This window comes from Eulemur rufifrons, chromosome 5 (assembly GCF_041146395.1).
Source record: "Eulemur rufifrons isolate Redbay chromosome 5, OSU_ERuf_1, whole genome shotgun sequence".
NCBI lineage: Eukaryota > Metazoa > Chordata > Mammalia > Primates > Lemuridae > Eulemur > Eulemur rufifrons.
Genome location: NC_090987.1, coordinates 19,106,722 through 19,126,682, shown reverse-complemented (window position 1 = coordinate 19,126,682; position 19,961 = coordinate 19,106,722). Strand labels below are relative to the sequence as shown.

Below are 19,961 nucleotides of genomic sequence, written 5' to 3'. Positions count from 1 at the left end.
GTTCTCAAGTAGATCTACATGATTTTCTTCATGTACGTAGTGTTCTGTTATTACTTGTGTTGGTTCCAATTTTTCTTCTAGCTGTTTAAAAAAAAGTTGAGGGGAAGAGCTTTGTATTTGTAACTTTTCCCATATTTCAGTTTCATAGATTTGTAGAATTTCTAGACCACATTGCTCTCCATTGGCAGCATGAGAGTAGGAGAACCAGTTTTACCATGCTCACTAGCAGTAGATGTGAAGTTTAATAAACTTTGTGCTGATTTAGGAGGCAAATAATATTTGTTTTGGTTAGGAGAAAGTGCTGGTGGGGCAGAAGCATTTTTTTTAGTTATACATATTTACTAGTTAAATTATCCTCTTTGATGAATTTTCCATATATGTTGTGTATTGTGATTTTAAACATTTTTTGTGGGTCACGCCTTTACATAAGCATTTTATTGAGAAATGTGATATACAGAGAAACATATAATACTAGTGTACAGCCTAATTTCACTGAAGCTAACACCTGTGTACCTACCACCCACATTGAGAACTAGAACATTGCAGCACCCCGAAAACCCTCCTGCCTCGTGCTTGTGTCTCAGTCAAAACCTTTTTCTCTGTTCTTCGTAGAGGTACCACTGTCCTGCTTCTTATAGATGTCATTTTTTTCTTTTGGTTTTTTTAAAGTGATGAATACATTCCTAAACAGTCTCATTTAGTAGTTTGGTTTTACAAGTTTTTGAAATTATATAAAGGGAATCATTATATCAGGATCTTAATTTGCGTGTGAATATATTGTGATAAGAGAGGGAAACCTAGAGTCTGAAGAATGAGAATTTTTCAGGCTCTCCTTGAGAGTCAGTAGTGGCTCCTGGCAACTTGGTGGGAGAAGGTCTGCAGGAGCAAGGGTAATCAGGGCTCTGAAGACAGACCTTCCCTGGATGGAATCCTGGGCTGGGGGCGGGGGGTTGGCATTTAACCAGTCATTGGACTCATTTTTGAATTCCGCAATTGCCTTTGGCCTCTTGATAGATATACTTCATTCTTGCGGTAGAACTGATGTTTAGGGTATTTAGACCTAACAGCTACTGGTGGTTAGGGAATAGCATTAACTAGTTGAGGATATGTATATGTAGCAGCATGCACTGGCATTAAAGTCTCTTTCTTCTTCTTCTTTTTTTTTTAAAGAGATGGGGTCTTTCTGTGTTCAGGCTGGAATCAAACTCCTGGGCTCAAGCAATCCTCCCGTCTCAGCCTCCTGAGTAGCTGGGACTAAAAGCCTCTTTTTGAGTAGAATAAGGAAATGACATAATGGTGAGGCTATGATCCTGAAAAGGTCTCTGTCCAGTTGGTTGCAGGAGGGGATTATCTCTGCATATATGCCTTTGATGGGGCCAGGAGGTTTAGAACCTAGATAGTCTTTGGCTGTGGATACTAATGGGGCGCTGAGGAGTTTGACCTCATAACTGTTCCTGTTCATTTCTCCTCTTTTACTGCTACAAGAACATTCTAACTGGTCTCTGTGTGAGGAGCACTTCTAGTCCTAGTACCCTCCTTCTCACCAATTAATCTCTATTGCTGCTCAGTATTTGTTCTAAAATTTGACCCTACTTACGTTATTTCTCTGCTCAAGTACTTGCATTAATTCCCCTACTCATTGGTTGGCCATAGGATAAAGTCCAGATTCCTTAGCTGGGCAGAAAAGCGTGTCTGGTCTTGGTCTTTGTGTACTTTTCTGGCCTTTTTTTTTTTCGTGAGACAGTCTCTCACTCTGTTACCCAGGCTAGAGTGCCGTGGCATCTATGCTCACAGCAACCTCAAACTGTTCAGCTCAAGTAATCCTCTTGTCTCCGCCTCCCAAGTAGCTGGGACTATAGCTGGTGCACACCACCACACCCAGCTAATTTTTTTTTTTTTCTATTTTTAGTAGAGATACAGTCTCACTCTTGCTCAGGCTGGTCTGGAACTCCTGACCTCAAGCGATCCTCCCACCTTGACCTCCCAGAGTGCTAGGATTACAGGCGTGAGCCACCATGCCTGGCTTCTAGCCTTATCTCTTGATGCTTTAACCATCCTGAACTGCTTACCTAAGATTGCTAGGTATATCATCCTTCTATATATACATATATATATATATATATATATATTTATTTTTTGAGACAAGAGTCTCGCTCTGTTGCCCGGGCTAGAGTGAGTGCCATGGCGTCAGCCTAGCTCACGGCAACCTCAAACTCCTGGGCTCAAGCAATCCTACTGCCTCAGCCTCCCGAGTAGCTGGGACTACAGGCATGCGCCACCATGCTCAGCTAATTTTTTCTTTATATATTTTTAGTTGGGCAGATAATTTCTTTCTATTTTTAGTAGAGACAGGGTCTCACTCTTTCTCAGGCTGTTCTCGAACTCCTGACCCCGAGCGATCCGCCCGCCTCGGCTTCCCAGAGTGCTAGGATTATGGGCGTGAGCCACCGCGCCCGGCCCTTCTATATTTTTTTAAATGCCATTCTGTGCCTGATATATCTTGTATTCTATATTAGTTATCTGCTACTGTGCAACAATGACCCCAAAACTTAGCAAGTTAAAACAACAATAATACCAGCCTGAGCAAGAGCGAGACCCCACCTCTACTAAAAATAGAAAGAAATTATATGGACAGCTAAAAATATATATAGAAAAAATTAGCCGGGCATGGTGGCGCATGCCTGCAGTCCCAGCTACTTGGGAGGCTGAGGCAGTAGGATCGCTTGAGCTCAGGAGTTTGAGGTTGCTGTGAGCTAGGCTGACGCCACGGCACTCACTCTAGCCTGGGCAACAGAGTGAGACTCTGTCTCAAAAAAAAAAAAAAAACAACAATAATAATTTATGATATCACTTAGTTTCTGTGGGTAGGGATCTGGGAGTGGCTTACTTGGGTGGGTCTGGCTTAGGGTCTCATGAGGTTGCAGTAAAGTTTTTAGCTGAGGTTACCATCATCTGAAGGCTTTTGTGGGGCTGGAAGATTCACTTTCAGTGTGGTTTGCTGGGCAAGTTAGGGTTATTGTTGGTAGGAAGCTCCGGTTACTCTCTGTATGGACTTCTTTTAGAGCTGCATGAGTGTCTTCATAACATGATAGCTAATGAGGATAGAGTAAGACAGAGCCTCAGTGGTCTTTTAAGACTTAGTCTCCTAAGTCACATTATCATTTTGGTAAAATCCTATGTCATGTGAGAGGGGACTGCATAAGGATGTGAATATCAGGAAGTGAGAATCATTGGAGGCCATCTTTTTTTTTTTTTTTTTTGGTTGAGACAGAGTCTCACTTTGTTGCCCAGGCTAGAGTGAGTGCCGTGGCGTCAGCTTAGCTCACAGCAACCTCAAACTCCTGGGCTTAAGCGATCCTACTGCCTCAGCCTCCCGAGTAGCTGGGACTACAGGCATGCGCCACTATGCCCGGCTAATTTTTTCTATATAGATTTTTAGGTGTCCATATAATGTCTTTCTATTTTTAGTAGAGACGGGGTCTCGCTCAGGCTGGTCTCGAACTCCTGACCTTGAGCAATCCACCCGCCTCGGCCTCCCAGAGTGCTAGGATTACAGGCGTGAGCCACCGCGCCCGGCCAGGAGGCCATCTTGAATGCTGGGTACCATGCACCCCTGTCCTCCCAAGTGTGGCAAACTCTTAAGATCCATCTGAAGCATACCACTGTTTGGAAGCCTCATCCCTTGTCTCCTGCTACCTAGTATTTTCTAATCATACTAAATTATAGTTACTAGTTTGTATGTCTGCTATCCTTGCTTAATGCAAATAGGAAAGAAACCAAAATGGAAAATATTTATATAGTTATATGGTCAATGAAACCGCTGAAGATCTGATTATGAAATGCTAAAATCTACCACAGACCCAGAACCATTTGAATAGGAAATATGCACATACCTCTGAGTCTTTTATATATGTCATCATCGTCACAACATTAATATATAGTAAATCTATTTTGAGAAATTATGTTTGAATATAGTTACATACATGTTTCAGAAAATAGGTGATATAGGTTGTAGAAAATGAAAATAAATAATATTGGTCATTACCTTTGTATTAAAGATTTCAGACAGACAATATGGTTGATGATTTCCATGCTTTGACTTTGATTACAAAGTTGAAAAAAATCTTTTCAACTTCTAAACCTTTTTGGAAAAGGTTAATCATTTCATTTCTTTTTCACAGACTTAGACTGTTTTTGCTTTTTCTTAAAGTTGAGATGTATTCATCAAATTAAATGTTGATTGCAGATTAAAGGGTTGCTTCAGTGTCTTTGAGGTTGTTTTGTGTTCAGATTCACAAATGGATTGGAAACTCACAAATTTCCAAGTTCAGGTGCACTTTAGAGCAATCCGCCATTCAAGAGAGTACCTTTATGTGTTCATAAAAAATTCTTATTCAGATCCAAATAATAAGGGGAATAATTCCTAATGAGTATCTTAGGTGCTTAAACTACATTTTTTTTTTTTTTTTTTTTTGAGACAGAGTCTCGCTCTGTTGCCCGGGCTAGAGTGCCATGGCGTCAGCCTAGCTCACAGCAACCTCAAACTCCTAGGTTCAAGTGATCCTCCTGCCTCAGCCTCCCAAGTAGCTGGGACTACAGGCATGTACCACCATGCCCGGCTAATTTTTTCTATATATATTTTTAGCTGTCCATATAATTTCTTTCTATTTTTAGTAGAGACAGGGTCTTGCTCTTGCTCAGGCTGGTTAACTACATTTTTTACTTTTTCTTGAATGACTTTATTTGAAAAATTAAAGATATGCCTTGAAGACTTCGAATTTTTTATTATAATTAAGCAATATTTGATGATAAAACTGCTGTATAATACATTTCTCCATTACAAAAAATATTTAGCTAAGTTCTTACATTGTAAAAAGAAAAAATTTTAATGTTGTTAACTCAGTCTTTTAAGAACCTTTTCTCTGGCCAGCGATGAACAGCCCATAAGCTTAGGCTTTATGAAACTGGCTTAACTTCACTAATTTAGGAGCAAAAACTAAAAACTACCAGAGTTAGCACATCTCTCTTTCAAATGAGTTGGGGCATTCAGAAAGTCCACTCTGTACTAATTCTAGACTTTTTCCATTGAGGCTAGTTTTGAGAAGCTGCAGTGTTGTCATCTATATGGCATTTGGTCCTTGGAGGCAAAAAAGAGCAAAGAGATATCCAGAAAGGTTTAGTAGGTGTTTCATATTACTCTCTTCTGTTTTAAAAATAAGAATGTTCCCTTCTGACTGTTCAGCATATTGAGAGTGGCGTAGAAGTGTTTTTCACATAGTATTTTGTATCCCAACAGTGCCAAATTTTTGGGACCCACTTTGATTTCCCTCTGTCTCTTTCTGTCTTCATAAATAGTAACCCGCTTCCTCTTGCTTTCCTAGGCTTTTTTTCATCCCTGGTCTATGGTGTAACTCTGATGCCAGTTTCTCTTTATCCTTGTTTTTTAAAACTCTTTTTCCCAATATTAATAGGTCAACTAAAACCAAACCTGTTCAGAGATGCAGCTTTATATAACCAATGTTGTTGTGTTATATGGTGTCTAAAATATTAGGCAAACAAAATAAATCCTTTGGTAACTGGGAAGTAATAAAATAAGGTTTAAGTGCAGTTGCAGATGCTATAATTCATGATGATGAAAGTATATTTTTCTTAAACATGGAGGCTATAAAACCTCCCCCCTTTTACCCCTGAATTGACTCTTTTTTTTTTTTTTTTTTTTTGAGACAGAGTCTCACTCTGTTGCCCAGGCTAGAGTGAGTGCCGTGGCGTCAGCCTAGCTCACAGCAACCTCAAACTCCTGAGCTCAAGGGATCCTCCTGTCTCAGCCTCCCTAGTAGCTGGGACTACAGGCATGCACCACCATGCCCGGCTAATTTTTTCTATATATATTTTTAGCTGTCCATATAATTTCTTTCTATTTTTAGTAGAGATGGGGTCTCGCTCTTGCTCAGGCTGGTCTCAAACTCCTGAGCTCAAACGATCTGCCCACCTCAGCCTCCCAGAGTGCTAGGATTACAGGCGTGAGCCACCGCGCCTGGCCTGAATTGACTCTTCATGGAAAAAAGGTTGCTCACCATCACACTTTACTTCCGGATTGTATCCTTCAGTACGAACGGGGAAATGCACATACTTGGAACCTCATCTTTTCATCTAGTGTTATAAACATTCTCAACATCAGGGCATTGTTTATAACAAAATTGACTGTTTGGATTAATTGTTTAAAGACCTCTTTTAAAGTACTATTACTGTTTTGTTGCCACCAAACCATTGAGTAATTATCTTGTCTTAGACAGTCTCTTTAGTTTTAGCTTCAACCAGTATACCTACCGGTTGTTTCCTGAAGCTTCTTGTCCATAGCATAATGTGATATCTTTGATAAAGAATTTTACTATAGAAAATAACCTCATAAATGCTTCAAAACTGGGCTTTTTAAGAAGATGCTTTTGTGTATCACTAGTTTTTATGTTCTAGTCATAACCAACTACATTTAAAGGAATGTTTGTTTGTGATGAGTTGATTAGATTGACATAGCAAAACATTCAAAATTTTTTTTTTAAGGTTTTGAATCACCCAGTCTTCACGTGGTTTATTAACTTGTCATCGGAAAGTACTTTATTGCTTGATGGTGTTTTGAAAAGCACTTAGGTACATAGCCTTTGTAAGTTTTTTGTTTTTATTATTTAGAGACAGAGTCTCACTCTGTCACCCAGGCTGGAGTGTAGCCGCATGATCATAGCTCACTGCAGCCTCGAACTCCTGGGTTCAAGTGATCCTCCCACCTCAGCCTCCTGAGTAGCTAGGACTGCAGGCGCAAGCCATCACAGCTACTTATTTTTTAAAAAAATTCTTTGTAGAGACATGGTCTTGCTGTGTTGCCCAGCTGGTCTTGAACTCCCGGCCCCAAGTGATACTCATCAAAACACTGGGATTACAGGCATGAGCCACCACACCCAGACTGTTTTAATTTTAAACATCAATCATACCTCATGGGTTTTTTTTTTTTATTTAGTTTGAAAAGATCTGGTTTTTCTGTGGGTTTTTTGTCATTCTAAGTAATGTCAGATTGTTGAAAATTTTACTGCTACAGATTCTAGTGTTAAGTTCATAAATAGCAAAATGAGATGCAGATAAATTTGCAGACAAAATTGTGCCACTCTCCTTTTCATTATAGCACTGGCCTTGCTTTTTTCTTTTTCTCAAAAACGTCAAACCCATGTCTACTCTAGAGTCTTAGCTTTTGCTTTCCTTTCTGAAGTGTTCTGTCTAGTCTTCACATAGATCCAAGGCTTTTCAAGTGTTACTTTTTCAGATAGGGTGCCCCCCCAACCATCCAGTCTGAAGTGTTCTTCCGAATCATCTTCTGTACCTTGTTTTATTTTATTCATATTGTCATTATCCAAGTTATCTTGTTCAATTTTTTGTCTGCCCTTACACCTCTGTGAGAATAGAGGATGTAGCTGTATACACTCTTGCTGTGTATACAGTGCCTAGAGTGATCCCTAGATACTCTATAGATACCTGTTAAATGGGTTAAAAAAAGGAAAACCACATAATTTTTGTATATATGGGCTTGATGTAATTGTTGTATTCAAATGAAAATTAAGTTACTTGATCAACAGTATCTGCAAACCAAACCAAGTAATGCCTCTTCCCCCCCCCAATCATCTTAAATGATTTTAAATCATTTATTGTTAAGTGAGTACACTAAACACAACTTCAAAGTTAAAATTGCAGTTAACATGAACTGATTTCACTAAAAATATCTGTTGCTATGGCATACACACACAGATGGGACAAATGACCTGTCACTCAAGAGACAATTGAGAATCCCTATGTTCAACAAGTGTGTGGTTAGAGTGTAGTTAAGCTTGACTCAGGGCCTGGGATAGCTTACTTGCTTATACACTTTCTCAGTTAGGAATCTGTAAAAATATGCCGTGGATTGATGTTATTCAAGAACACATCCATGGAATACATCTTAGAGTCAGTGTGTTTTAAGAAAAATCAAAGTTCACATACATGGAGAATATGTGCAGTCAAATAAAACATTGTAAAATTATTTTAAATTCTGATTACTTGTTTTTTAAATTCAGTTGACTTGATCCTTTGAGGTAAGAATCAAATGCCAGATTTTAAAAATGACTTTTAGAGTTTCAAGAACAGTGCTAGGTACAGAAGGCATGGAAATTCCTACTTTTTAATGCATCGTTTTATTTTCATCCAAGTCTTTGGGTACTTTTCATTTCCCTCTCTCCTCCCTTCACCCTTTCTTTTAGGAAAAGCTTTGTCTTGAGGAGTGAAAGTCTCACATCTTTCTCTCATGGGTGGATGTTCTTTCTCATTTCCTGCAGCTCCTGAGTATTGGTGTTCCATTGCTTACTTTGAAATGGATGTTCAGGTAGGAGAGACATTTAAGGTTCCTTCAAGCTGCCCTATCGTTACTGTTGATGGATATGTGGACCCTTCAGGAGGAGATCGCTTTTGCTTGGGTCAACTCTCCAATGTCCACAGGACAGAAGCCATTGAGAGAGCAAGGTATTGATTGTATAGTCAGTTATTTTGGGAATTAAGCATAGTACATTGTCTTTTATTCAAGGTTATATTTCTTAATGTACATTATATAAGTTCTTAATGTAAGTAAAGGACTAAAGGTCACCTTGAAAATTCAGAATTTATAAGTATTTAATTGTAGATGTTTGTTTAATATATAATTATAAAAGTTGGCCTTTTTAAAGTGTGGTCCAGGGGTGGGAAACCTGTGGCCCCAAGGCTGCAAGTTCCCCTTTGGAAATTAATTTACATTTCTCTGATCATATATTATTTCTACATTCTACAGATCTACTGAAAGGAAATAATATAAAGTGAGAACTATATTTCTGAAAGCATTATTTATAATGCTGAAAATTGATAATAAAAGGGAAATGGTTAATTATAATAAACTTTCATTTTTTATGTAGTTATTAAAATGTTCATAGAAAGTTTATGTAATGGAAATGCTTAAGATGAAATATTACAGGAAAACAATTGTAGCTGCTGTATGATCTCAACTCTTTAAGGACGTGTGTATGTAAGCACATAATCCTGGCCCTAGGGGTGACTTTGGCAAATTACTCTTTAAGCCAATGCTGGCTAATAGAATTTTCTGTGATGAAATTATTTGTATCTGTACCATCCAGTTCAGTAGCTACTAGCCACATGTCACTATTCAGCACTTAAAATATGGCTTGTGTGATTAATTGAATTTTTAATTATTTTGGTTAATTTAAATAGCCACATGTTGCTAGTGGCTATCAATTTGGACAGTGTAGCTATAAGCCTTAGACTTGTGAGGGTTAAATGAGAATTCAATTTAAAAGTACTTATCAAGATGAAAAGTGATTCATTTTTTTCTTCCTAAGGTTGCACATAGGCAAAGGTGTGCAATTGGAATGTAAAGGTGAAGGTGACGTTTGGGTCAGGTGCCTTAGTGACCACGCGGTCTTTGTACAGAGTTACTACTTAGACAGAGAAGCCGGGCGTGCACCTGGAGATGCTGTTCATAAGATCTACCCCAGTGCATATATAAAGGTTAGTTGGAATTTTATTTGAATATTTTAGATTTGGGGAGTTCCATTTGTTTAAAGAATTGAAATGAAAGTGGGAGAAATAGAAAAATGTCTTATATTAAGTAAATTATCAGGAATTATTTTGAGCATAAAACATTTCTTGGGGATATTTATTGACATAATCAGTTATCTAACTTTGTGGTTGGCTTCATACCGTGGTGTTTTTTTTTTTTTGTTTGTTTGTTTTTATTTCAGCATATTATGGGGGTACAAATGTTTAGGTTACATATATTGCCCTCCCCCCCCCCAGAGCTTCAAGCATGTCCATCCCCCAGACAGTGCGCATCTGCACTGATTATGTATGTATACACCCATCCCTTCCTCCCCTCTCTCATGTGCCCGACACCCGATGAATGTTATTTCTGTATGTGCACTCAAGTGCTGATCAGTTAAAACCAATTTGATGGTGAGTACATGTGGTCCTTATTTTTCCATTCTTGGGACATTTCACTTAGTAGAATGCATACCCTAGCGTTTTATTAGCAAATTTGTTAAATGTTTTAGAGTGAGTGAAACCTCCAAACTTATATTCCTTTGACTGAAATTTGTAAAACAGGCTCTGGAATTTCATCTTAGCCAATCTTTATGATTTTATGGAATAGAATTCTAAAATTAATAGCTTCTCAAATTAAGAACCTGAAAAAACTGAAATATTTTTCACTAATTATATGTTCAAACTATTTCAGTTTTCCTCTATAATATACACTATTTTTGAAAGAGATAATTGTAATTAGACAGCCTACATATATTTTTAATTTTAGATTTTTCAGTCATCCTAAACGTCTTCATTGTCAGCTATTATAAATTAGTGGAATTAACTGTACCTCATCACTTATTTCCAGAAAGTTGCTTAGGATACAAATAATAGTGTCTACAAAAATAGAATTGCTTGATTGCCTTACAGCAGCAAACCTAGTATCTCATTTTCAGTTATAGTTCAGTTACAGGATTTTTTTTAAAAATTTGAAACTTTTTTAAACATACCAGGTATAAAGAAAACAGTAAGACTCTCATGTGAATCGCTAAAGTCTTCTGAAAAACATAAGCATGATGCTGTTTATTATACCTAACAATTAATAGTAATTCCCTGTTAAAATTTTTGACAGTAGAGCATCAGTTACAGCTTTGGTCTGTTAGAACAATAGAATATTAAATTATATTTATTGATATTCATGGTATAGAAAAGTTGGTTATTAATCGAGTATGATCGCATTTTTGTTAAATAATGTCATTGATATTTGTGTTTGTTTACATATAAGTCTAGAGTGGTATGTACAATGTCTCACCAGGAATTGTCTTTGGAAGTTAGAAATCATTTATATTTTGCAATTTTGCCACAAGGAACTTTTGTATTTGGTTACTTGTACTTTGTTTTTTTTTAATGTCATTGGATTTCCTTATCTGCTTTGTAGACCATTTTGTATTTGTTGGCAGGTTTATTTTGAGAGAATTAATTCATTTTAATTTTCTCTTCCCTGTCATTGCTTCTCCCTGTAGAGCAATTTTGCCCTATCCTGGCACCTGGGATTCACATTTCAGAACCAGATATTATATATTTAGGAGGTAGGGGGGCTTTGTCTCTTGAGGAAATTGGGTTCCAATCCGCTGGTGTGCTCAAAGCCTAATTCCCATTGTATAGGTTTCTCCGATACTTATCTCTGCCATGAGCAAATATTATTCCTGGGTGTAATCCTGAATTGGCTGTCAAAGTATTTTATGAGCACTTGATTCGTGGGCGGGTGCCCAGTTGTAATGAGAGCTTTGCTGTTGTCTCTTTCCATATTATTTCAAGAAGTCAATCCCTGTCCCCACACTTTGTTTATGGTCTTGGTACCCCTAATGCCTCCTGTTTTTAGTCTCTGCTCTACTGTGGGTTTTGTTTCTCATCAGTTTATGGACATATGGGTTGTTTCCATATGAGTTTTATGATTGGCTTAGAGAAGATGTCTGTTTTTAAGTTTTCTATTCTTTATCTGTGTTTGGAGTTATGTATACCCACTTATTCATCTTGACTGGGTTGTCTCTGGATTACTTATGTAGTTTGAAGTGAATGGATGGAGAACTACTGTGTCAAATATATAATATGTGCCAGAATAGTATTTATAAACTTACCACATATGGACTAGTTACAAGTAGTGTTTAAAACAATTGAGCTTAAATCATGTGGAGTCTTGCATATTTAAAGTAATATCTTGTATTGCCAAATAAATATACTGTAACTTATTTCTGTTTTGGTACAAAAAGCCTTCAAGGTGTGAGACAAATTATCACTTGATTAACCACTGTTATGGACAGATTTTTTATTTATCTCATACTTTTGCCATGAACAATAGGTAAATATTGTATGGCAAAAGATGTTTGGAGTTAAACAACTCATTTTGTCATATTAACTATGATATAAAAAATTATTTCTGTTTACCAAATATATTATTGTTCTTCAGAAGAGTCTTACTAGCTAAAAAGAGGTACAAATACAGTAGTTTCCCCCTTATCCATAGTTTTGCTTTCCTCGGTTTCAGTTACCTGTGGCCCAAAAATATTAAATGAAAAATTCCAGAAATAAGTTTTAAACTGTGTGCTGAGTAGCATGATGAAATCTTGCTCCAGCCTGCTTGGGATAGGTATCCCTTTGTCCACTGTATCCATGCTGTCTATGGTACCCAACTGTTAGTCACTGAGTATCAGTCTCAGTTGTAAGATTCACTATCTCAGTATTGCAGTGCTTACGTTCAAGTCACCTTTATTTTTTGGGCAGCAGTAACATATGTAGATTACTGTTTAGGTTGCCAGATTCTCAGCAGAGGTGATATTACTAGGGTAATTGTATACAGATAACATGAACGCCTGGAAGGAGTGCCCACACATTGAGAATACGTACATAAACACACTTCCCTTTTTAATTCAAATGAGGAAGACATAGATTTGGAGGGTCATAATGTCATTTTAAATGCCAAGAAGGTAGAACTAAATGGGGTATGTGTGTGTGTGTTCCTTTTAAGATGTTGGGGTTTTTTCCTGCTTCTTCAAAGACATGGTAAATACATTTACGTACATCTGAGGAAATGACATTATGCAGGCTTTAAATGAGGCACATGTTTGAATTCTCTTTAAGTGCCCTTGCTCTTTTGCTTTCAGAAGTAAGATCTGTTTTGTTGTTTAGCACTAGGCATTCAGGTTTTTAACAGCTTTATTAAGATATAATTCACATCCTATACAAATCAACAATTTAAAGTATACAATTCAGTGATTTTTAGTATATTCACAGCATTGTATAGTCATCAGCAATCTCAATTTTGGAATATTTTCATCACCCCAGAAAGAAACCCCATACTCTTTTAAGCTGTCACCCCCAAACGTCCATTCCCCATAGCCCTAGGCAACCATACCGTGTCTCTATAGATTTGCCTGTTCAGGACATTTCATATAAATGGAAATCATATAATGTGATCTTTTGTGACTTGCTTCTTTTACTAAGCATAATGTATCAAGCTTCATCCACGTAATGTATATCAATACTTCATTTCTTTTTATGGGTGAATAAATACAGGGTGTCCCAAAAGTCATCACAAGGAAAATGGGGAATTGTACCTTTATTTACAAAATACTCATTATGAACTTTTACAGAATTTTTCCTTTGTAGTCCTGACAAAGGTATGGTGACTTTTGGGACACCCTGTATTCCATACACCACTTTTTGTTTATCCATTTGTCAATTGATGGACATGGATTTCCACTTTTTGGCTACATTATGAATGATACTGCTATGACCTTTTGTGTATAAGCATTGATGTGGTTGTATGTTTTCATTTCTCTTGGGTATATGCTTAAAAGTAAAATTGCTGGATTGTAAGGTACAACTTTATGTGGAACGTTCTGAGAAACTGCTAGACTGTTGTCCAAAATGGCTGTACCATTTTACAGTCCCACTAGCAGGGTATGAGGGTTCCAGTTTCTCTACTTAATCTCATCAATATTTGTTACATCTTTTTTATTGTAGCCATCCTAGTGGGTGTAAAGCAGAATCTCATTACAGTGATTTTGATCTGCAAATTTTTCCTGATGGTATTGAGTTGCGTTTGTTTTTGATGACGTATCCATTAGGGGCCAGGGAATGCTTCCAAACTACAGGTGGGCTAGTTTGAAGGGCATTATGAATCCCACTTAAATTTATTCCTGGATTGTGATTCTCCAAGTAACTTAGCATGTCCTTAATGCAGTCTTATGTTCAGGTGCCCCAAATACCAACAGCACCATTTCTCTTTCCAGATTACTATTTTCCTGGTGTTAATTCAAACTGATACGCAGTTTGCAGTTAAGTTTTGTAAAAGACAGTATCCTGAAGATGTTGACAGTGACCTTTATAAGGGACTCAACTTTGTTAAGTAATAGGTTTGTAATAAATTTACAGAGTAACCACAGGAAACATGGTTAAATAAAGCAGAAATTAGCTCAGGAGTGATGGACCTCATTAAAATTAAAAACTTCTGCTCTGTGAAGGACAATATCAAGAGAATTGAGAAGACAAGCCACAGACTGGGAGAAAATATTTGCAAAAGATACATCTAATAAAAAATATACAGAGAACTCTTAAAACTCAACAAGAAAATGAGCAACCCATAAAAAATGGACAAAAGACATAGAGAGACACACCTTGCTGAAGAAGATACACAGATGGCAAGCAAGCATACGAAGACGTTTCAACATCACGTCATTAGGGAAGTGCAATTTAAAACCAAAAGGAGCTACCACTATGCACCTGTTAGAATGGCCAAAATCTAAAACACTGACCATACCAAATGCTGACGAGGATGTGGAGCAGCAGGAACTCTCATTCACTGTTGATAGGAATGCAAACTGCTGCAATCATTTTGGTATACAGCTTTATAAAAATAAACATACACTTAACCGTATGATCCAGCAGTCATATTCCTTGGCATTTATGCAAACAAATTGAAAACTTTTATACTCACGGAAACCTGCACATGGAGGTTTATAGCAGCTTTATTTATAGTTGCCAAAACTTGAAAGTAGGCAAGATGTCCTTTCAGTAGGTGAATGGATAAACTGTGGCATATCAGACAATGGAATATTATTCAGTGCTAAGAAGAAATGGGCTCTCAGACCATGAAAAAACATGGAGGGAACCTAACATACTGCTCAGTGTAAGAAACCAATCTGAAAAGGCTACTACTGTCATATAGTATGATTCCAACTATATGATATTCTGGAAAAGTCAAAAACTATGGAGACAGTAAGATGAGTGGTTGCCGGGGGTTAATAGGAAAGGGAGGGCCAAATGCACAGGACAGAGGCTTCCTAGGACAGTGAAACTATTCTGTGTGATATACTATAATGATATACTACATGTCATTATAAATTTGTCCAAATGTACAACACCAAGAATGAACCCTAATGTAAACTGTGGACTTTGGATGATAATAATGTGTCAATGTAGGTTGATCAGTCGTAACAAATGTACTACTGTGGTGGGAATGTTGATAGTGGGCAGGTGTCGTGTGTGGGGGACAGGGACTTTGTAGTTTCTGCTCAGTTTTGCTGTGAACCTGAAACTGCTCTAAAAAGTAAAGTTTATTTCCTTAAAAATGTGCTTATAGAATGATTTTCAAATGTTTGAGTCCCTCCTTTGTGCTGTGGCAGGTAATACCTTCCAGAGATCACAGCCCAGTGGAAAAGTTCAGAATCTAATGGACTGTTGGGAAATTTGAGAAGGAAGTAGTCTCATTTCTGGTTTCTAGAACCGGACTTTTTCATGCTTTCTTTACTGAAGTCTTTTAGGATTAATAATTTGGCCAGGTAACACGTACAAACATATTTGACAAGTTCATGTCTCTTTAAAGAATAGGGTAGTCTAAGTGTTGTCCTTCATTGGTGCTAATTGGGAAAGATTTTTTTGAGAAGATAGGCCCTGCATAAAGACATAAGTAAATTGGAATGTGATTTGCTATTTGGAGAGAGTTTGTTTTTGTGGTTTGTGTAAAAACCATCGTTAAAGACAATGAGAAGTTTTTTAAGCATTTGCAAATTTATGGCTTCAGTCCCAAATCTGTTTATCAAGTAGTAAATTGAAAATAAAAGCAAGCAAAGAATGCACAAAGATAATTATGCTTGCTCATAGTGGGTTATGTACATTTAAAAAATTTAGTTGACTTTTGGGGGGGAATGAAGCCACATGTTTCAGTTGACATTGAGCAACCTTGCTTTCACCCTGTCTTCCTCCTCCTCTCCTACGACTTCTATGGACGACTACTCTGTGTGTGTAATCTTCCAGTGCCTTTTATAAATGCAGATATGAGCAAATAGATTAAGAAGATTTTTTTTACTCAGATAAAGGTGATATAATTTAGAATCCATAATTTGTTGCTTGTTGATAGACCATTCTAATACTTTAATGAGGGTAAATGTGGCAACCCCCCCTTCCTTGCCTATGCCAGTCCTTGGCTCAGTTGATAAAGCACATTGAAATGACTTACCAGCTCCTCCTTAACTCATCCTGAAAGGTAAATGGCTATGGGGGAGGTAAAAAAACAAAGTAATATGTAACATTTATTGACAGCTTTCTGTATACTATGCCAAGTTTACAACAACTCTATGAAAGTATTCCCAACACTTAGCATTCCCATTTTATAGATAAGACAATTGAGGCTTTGGAGAAGTTAAGAAACTTAACCCATGTGATTAACAAGTATTAGTGCTAGGATTCAAAGCTAGACTTTTTTTTTTTTTTTTTTTTTTTACAATTATGAACATTTTCAGACCTACAGAAAAGTAGAAGAAACTAGTTTAATGGAATCCTATATACTCATGACCCAGATTAAGTAGTTCTTAAGATTTTATATTTGCTTAATCTATCCTTTTTTCCCTTTAAGTATCGAAAACCAAGTTCTAGATGTTATATTGCTCCTATGTACTGAAGTCTACATCTCTGAACAATGTTGCTGTTTTCTTATATAGTGACGTGCCATTTGTTACACTCCTCCAAATAGCAAGAATGATAAAGAATTGTAAGAAAAGAAGTTGGCCAAAGCCATCAGCTCTAGCCTAAGGAAAACTCAGCAATTTGGTTATGAAAGGGTGGGGGTGACTTCTTAACTGTTCATTTTACATAGGGGTGGCTTTTCACAAGAACAGTAACAGCTGACCCACATTAAGATACAGAGGCACGTGGCAGCCAAAGTGTCATGTTGAAATGTGTTTCTTGGTGAGCTTCAAGCCACCTTTTCTAACTAGTTTTATACCAGTTACAGTCTACATAAAAATTTAAAAATTTTCATTCTTTTCTTGTGAGAGGTTAAATGAAACTGAATTTTGAACAAATTGCGCATTTATTTTTGATGTATAGAATCTTTTCTAATGGACTCATAACATGAAACTTAAACACTTTTCTTTAAGGTCTTTGATTTGCGTCAGTGTCATCGACAGATGCAGCAGCAGGCGGCCACTGCACAAGCTGCAGCAGCCGCCCAGGCCGCAGCCGTGGCAGGAAACATCCCTGGTCCAGGATCAGTAGGTGGAATAGCTCCAGCCATCAGTAAGTACGCCTTGGGCTTTTGGTTTTTTTAAAGTGTAATAGTTGGTGTTTTATCTTCATTTACTCGGTTAGTTACTTTGAGTAATAATAGAAATTAAAATTCTTTACTGGGATGGTAACATTTTTGAATTGGTAAAAACTGTTCTTCTGTAATAAGCCACCCTTTGCCTAGGACCCTGTTTGCATTCTTTTTGTATCGAAAAGGAAGTATGGGCTAAAGGAGAAAGGGGGTTGTTGTTATTATATTGTTCCATCTCCCTTTTTTTTTTTTTGATACTTACTATGATTCCTGCCTCACCAGCCAGGGTGGGTTGTAATCACTGAAGTGCTTGGCTTTATTCTAGTAAGGAAAGTATATTTCAATTTCAGAATTGGACACCTCTCCAATTTTTTTAAAGTATGCTAAGCATGGAGAGAAAACTAAGTGAGGGTGGTATTTTGATAACTTGTAGACTTTTTTTTAATTTTAGGGTAAAATTGAACTGTGTGCCAGGTTTCACACTGATGGGGAATTTTTTACTGCAGAGTTAAACTCCTGACTATAGACTTTTATGATGGAAACACGTGGCACCCATCTTCCACGTCTGAAGGCATAACTAGTGATTCATTCAACCCCTGTTCTTAACCTCTTCAGTGTGGTAAGCAAATCACACTGGCTAAGAAAACTGCAGTGGCCCTGCAGGTTTCTCTACAGTATATGCAAATTCCTCCCGTTAGTTTCATTGTAATATTGATGAATGCAGATTGACTATATGACTGTGTGTTCTGACTGGAAAACTAGATGCAGAGTCTCCATTGTGACTTATGTTCAGGAGTTTACAATTTAGAGGTAGATAAGGCATATTTAGTTAGGGAATTTGATTTTTAAAAATTTGGGCATTTAAACCATTAATTCGCTAGTTTTGATGTTATAAACATGCTTTTCTTAAAGAATCCAGAACTATCATTACATTTCTTATTCTCAGCTATTGCCCCCATTGAGTAATTGTGTATCAGTTCTCTGTTACACTGTGATTTTGAGAGACAGACATCATCTGGGTCATCCAAGAAGTCAGTAGAACCAGGAATATTAACTGTCTCATTTTTAGTTATACTTACTCTGAACTAGGCTGTTTAGACAGACAGTAAGGGGTTCCCAGGTCCAACTGGAGGACATGCACTACCTCTTAAAAACAAGTTGTTTCTCATCCCCTCACCTCTGCTTCTAAAAAGAAAAATAGGTGGGGTGTTGGTGGATGGTGGTAATTTACCTTATAACTGGTTGTAGCTAGAAGACACATGTGGAATGTAAACTGCCTCGACCAAAAGTTTTCAGTCCTGTTGATAAAGTTTAGATCTACAGTTACTTCTTGGCACTTTGACAGAGAAGTTATATGCTGAGGAGAATGCAGTACAGAAAGCTGGTCACTTGGATTAATGTAAGAATGAGGGAGGATGGGAAGAGAGAGATCACCTTGTTCCTCTGACATCTTCCCAATCTTTTCTGTTAGGTCTGTCAGCTGCTGCTGGAATCGGTGTTGATGACCTTCGTCGCTTATGCATACTCAGGATGAGTTTTGTGAAAGGCTGGGGACCGGATTACCCAAGACAGAGCATCAAGGAGACCCCTTGCTGGATTGAGATTCACTTACATCGGGCTCTCCAGCTCCTAGACGAAGTACTTCACACCATGCCAATTGCAGACCCACAGCCTCTAGACTGAGGTCTTTTACTGCTGGGGCCCTTAACATTGCAGGATGGTGGACTATAAAATACAATCCTGTTTATAATCTGAAGATATATTTCACTTTTGTTCTGCTTTATCTTTTCATAAAGGGTTGGAATATGTGTTTGCTGCCTTGCTCCTAGCAGACAGAAACTGGATTAAAACAATTTTTCCCCCTATTTAGAACTTTTCAGGCATGGCTCAAAGCTTGAAGATTAGGAAAAACACATTCTTATTAAATCTTCACCAGTTATGTATGAAGGAATCATTCCTGTGCTGGAAAGTTTAGCCCTTTAAAATGTCTTAGAGCTTTTTTATATGCAGAACATTGATAGCTGTTATTCTACAGAATAAATCCAATATTACTGATTTTAAAGGCAGAGAAGTTCTCAAAGTTAATTCACCTATGTTATTTTGTGTGCAAGTTGTTATTGTTGAACATAGTTTACTCCAAAAATATTGTGCCATGTGGGTGAGTTAATTTTACCAAGAGCAACTTTACTCTGTGTTTAAAAAATAAGATAGTAATGTATTATAACCTTTCATCCAAGATATTTTTTCCAAGTTAAACTAGTGAAGATGATTTCAATTCAGATTGTCTTGCAACTTCAGTTTTATTTTTGCCAAGGCAAAAAACACTAATCTGTTTGTATATTGAGAATTCCTTAGAATTACCAGACAAAGAAATGTCATTTAAATTACATTTGTTATCCCTAATGGATGACTATTTATCAAGAAGTATACGTTTGCCCTGTTAAACAGTAGATGTATTCTTCTATATTTCTAGGCACAAGGTTGATTACTACAAAGCCTAGAAGAGGAATTTCTTTTTCCTTCATTAATTCATAGGGAAAGGTTTTGTATTTTTAAAAACACTAAAAGCAGTGTCACTCTACCTTATCTCACTGTTCTGCAAAGGTGGCAGTGCTTAAACTAAATAGTGAATATTTTGGAAACTGCTAAATTCTATGTTAAATACTGTGCAGAATAATGGAAACATTACAGTTCATAATAGGTAGTTTGGATATTTTTGTACTTGATTTGATGTGTGACTTTTTTTTCGTATACTGTTTAAATCATGTATGTTATGACATTGTTTAAA

At 37.1% G+C, this 19,961-nt stretch overlaps 1 protein-coding gene across 3 annotated transcripts in view; it reads left to right on the top strand.

Moving 5' to 3' along the window:
• SMAD4 (SMAD family member 4) overlaps positions 1-19,501 on the top strand; it is a 47,175-nt gene extending 27,674 nt beyond the window's left edge. For 2 of the 3 annotated variants that reach the window (XM_069467989.1, XM_069467988.1), the window contains 4 exons: positions 8,352-8,535; positions 9,399-9,567; positions 17,016-17,154; positions 18,645-19,501. In XM_069467989.1, coding sequence (XP_069324090.1) covers positions 8,352-8,535; positions 9,399-9,567; positions 17,016-17,154; positions 18,645-18,856 — 704 coding nt within the window. In that variant the 3' untranslated portion in view covers positions 18,857-19,501. Of the gene's footprint in view, positions 1-8,351; positions 8,536-9,398; positions 9,568-17,015; positions 17,155-17,679; positions 17,793-18,644 lie in introns of all 3 variants that reach the window. The other variant, XR_011233577.1, reaches the window with a different exon arrangement.
• Positions 19,502-19,961: the final 460 nt, after the last annotated feature.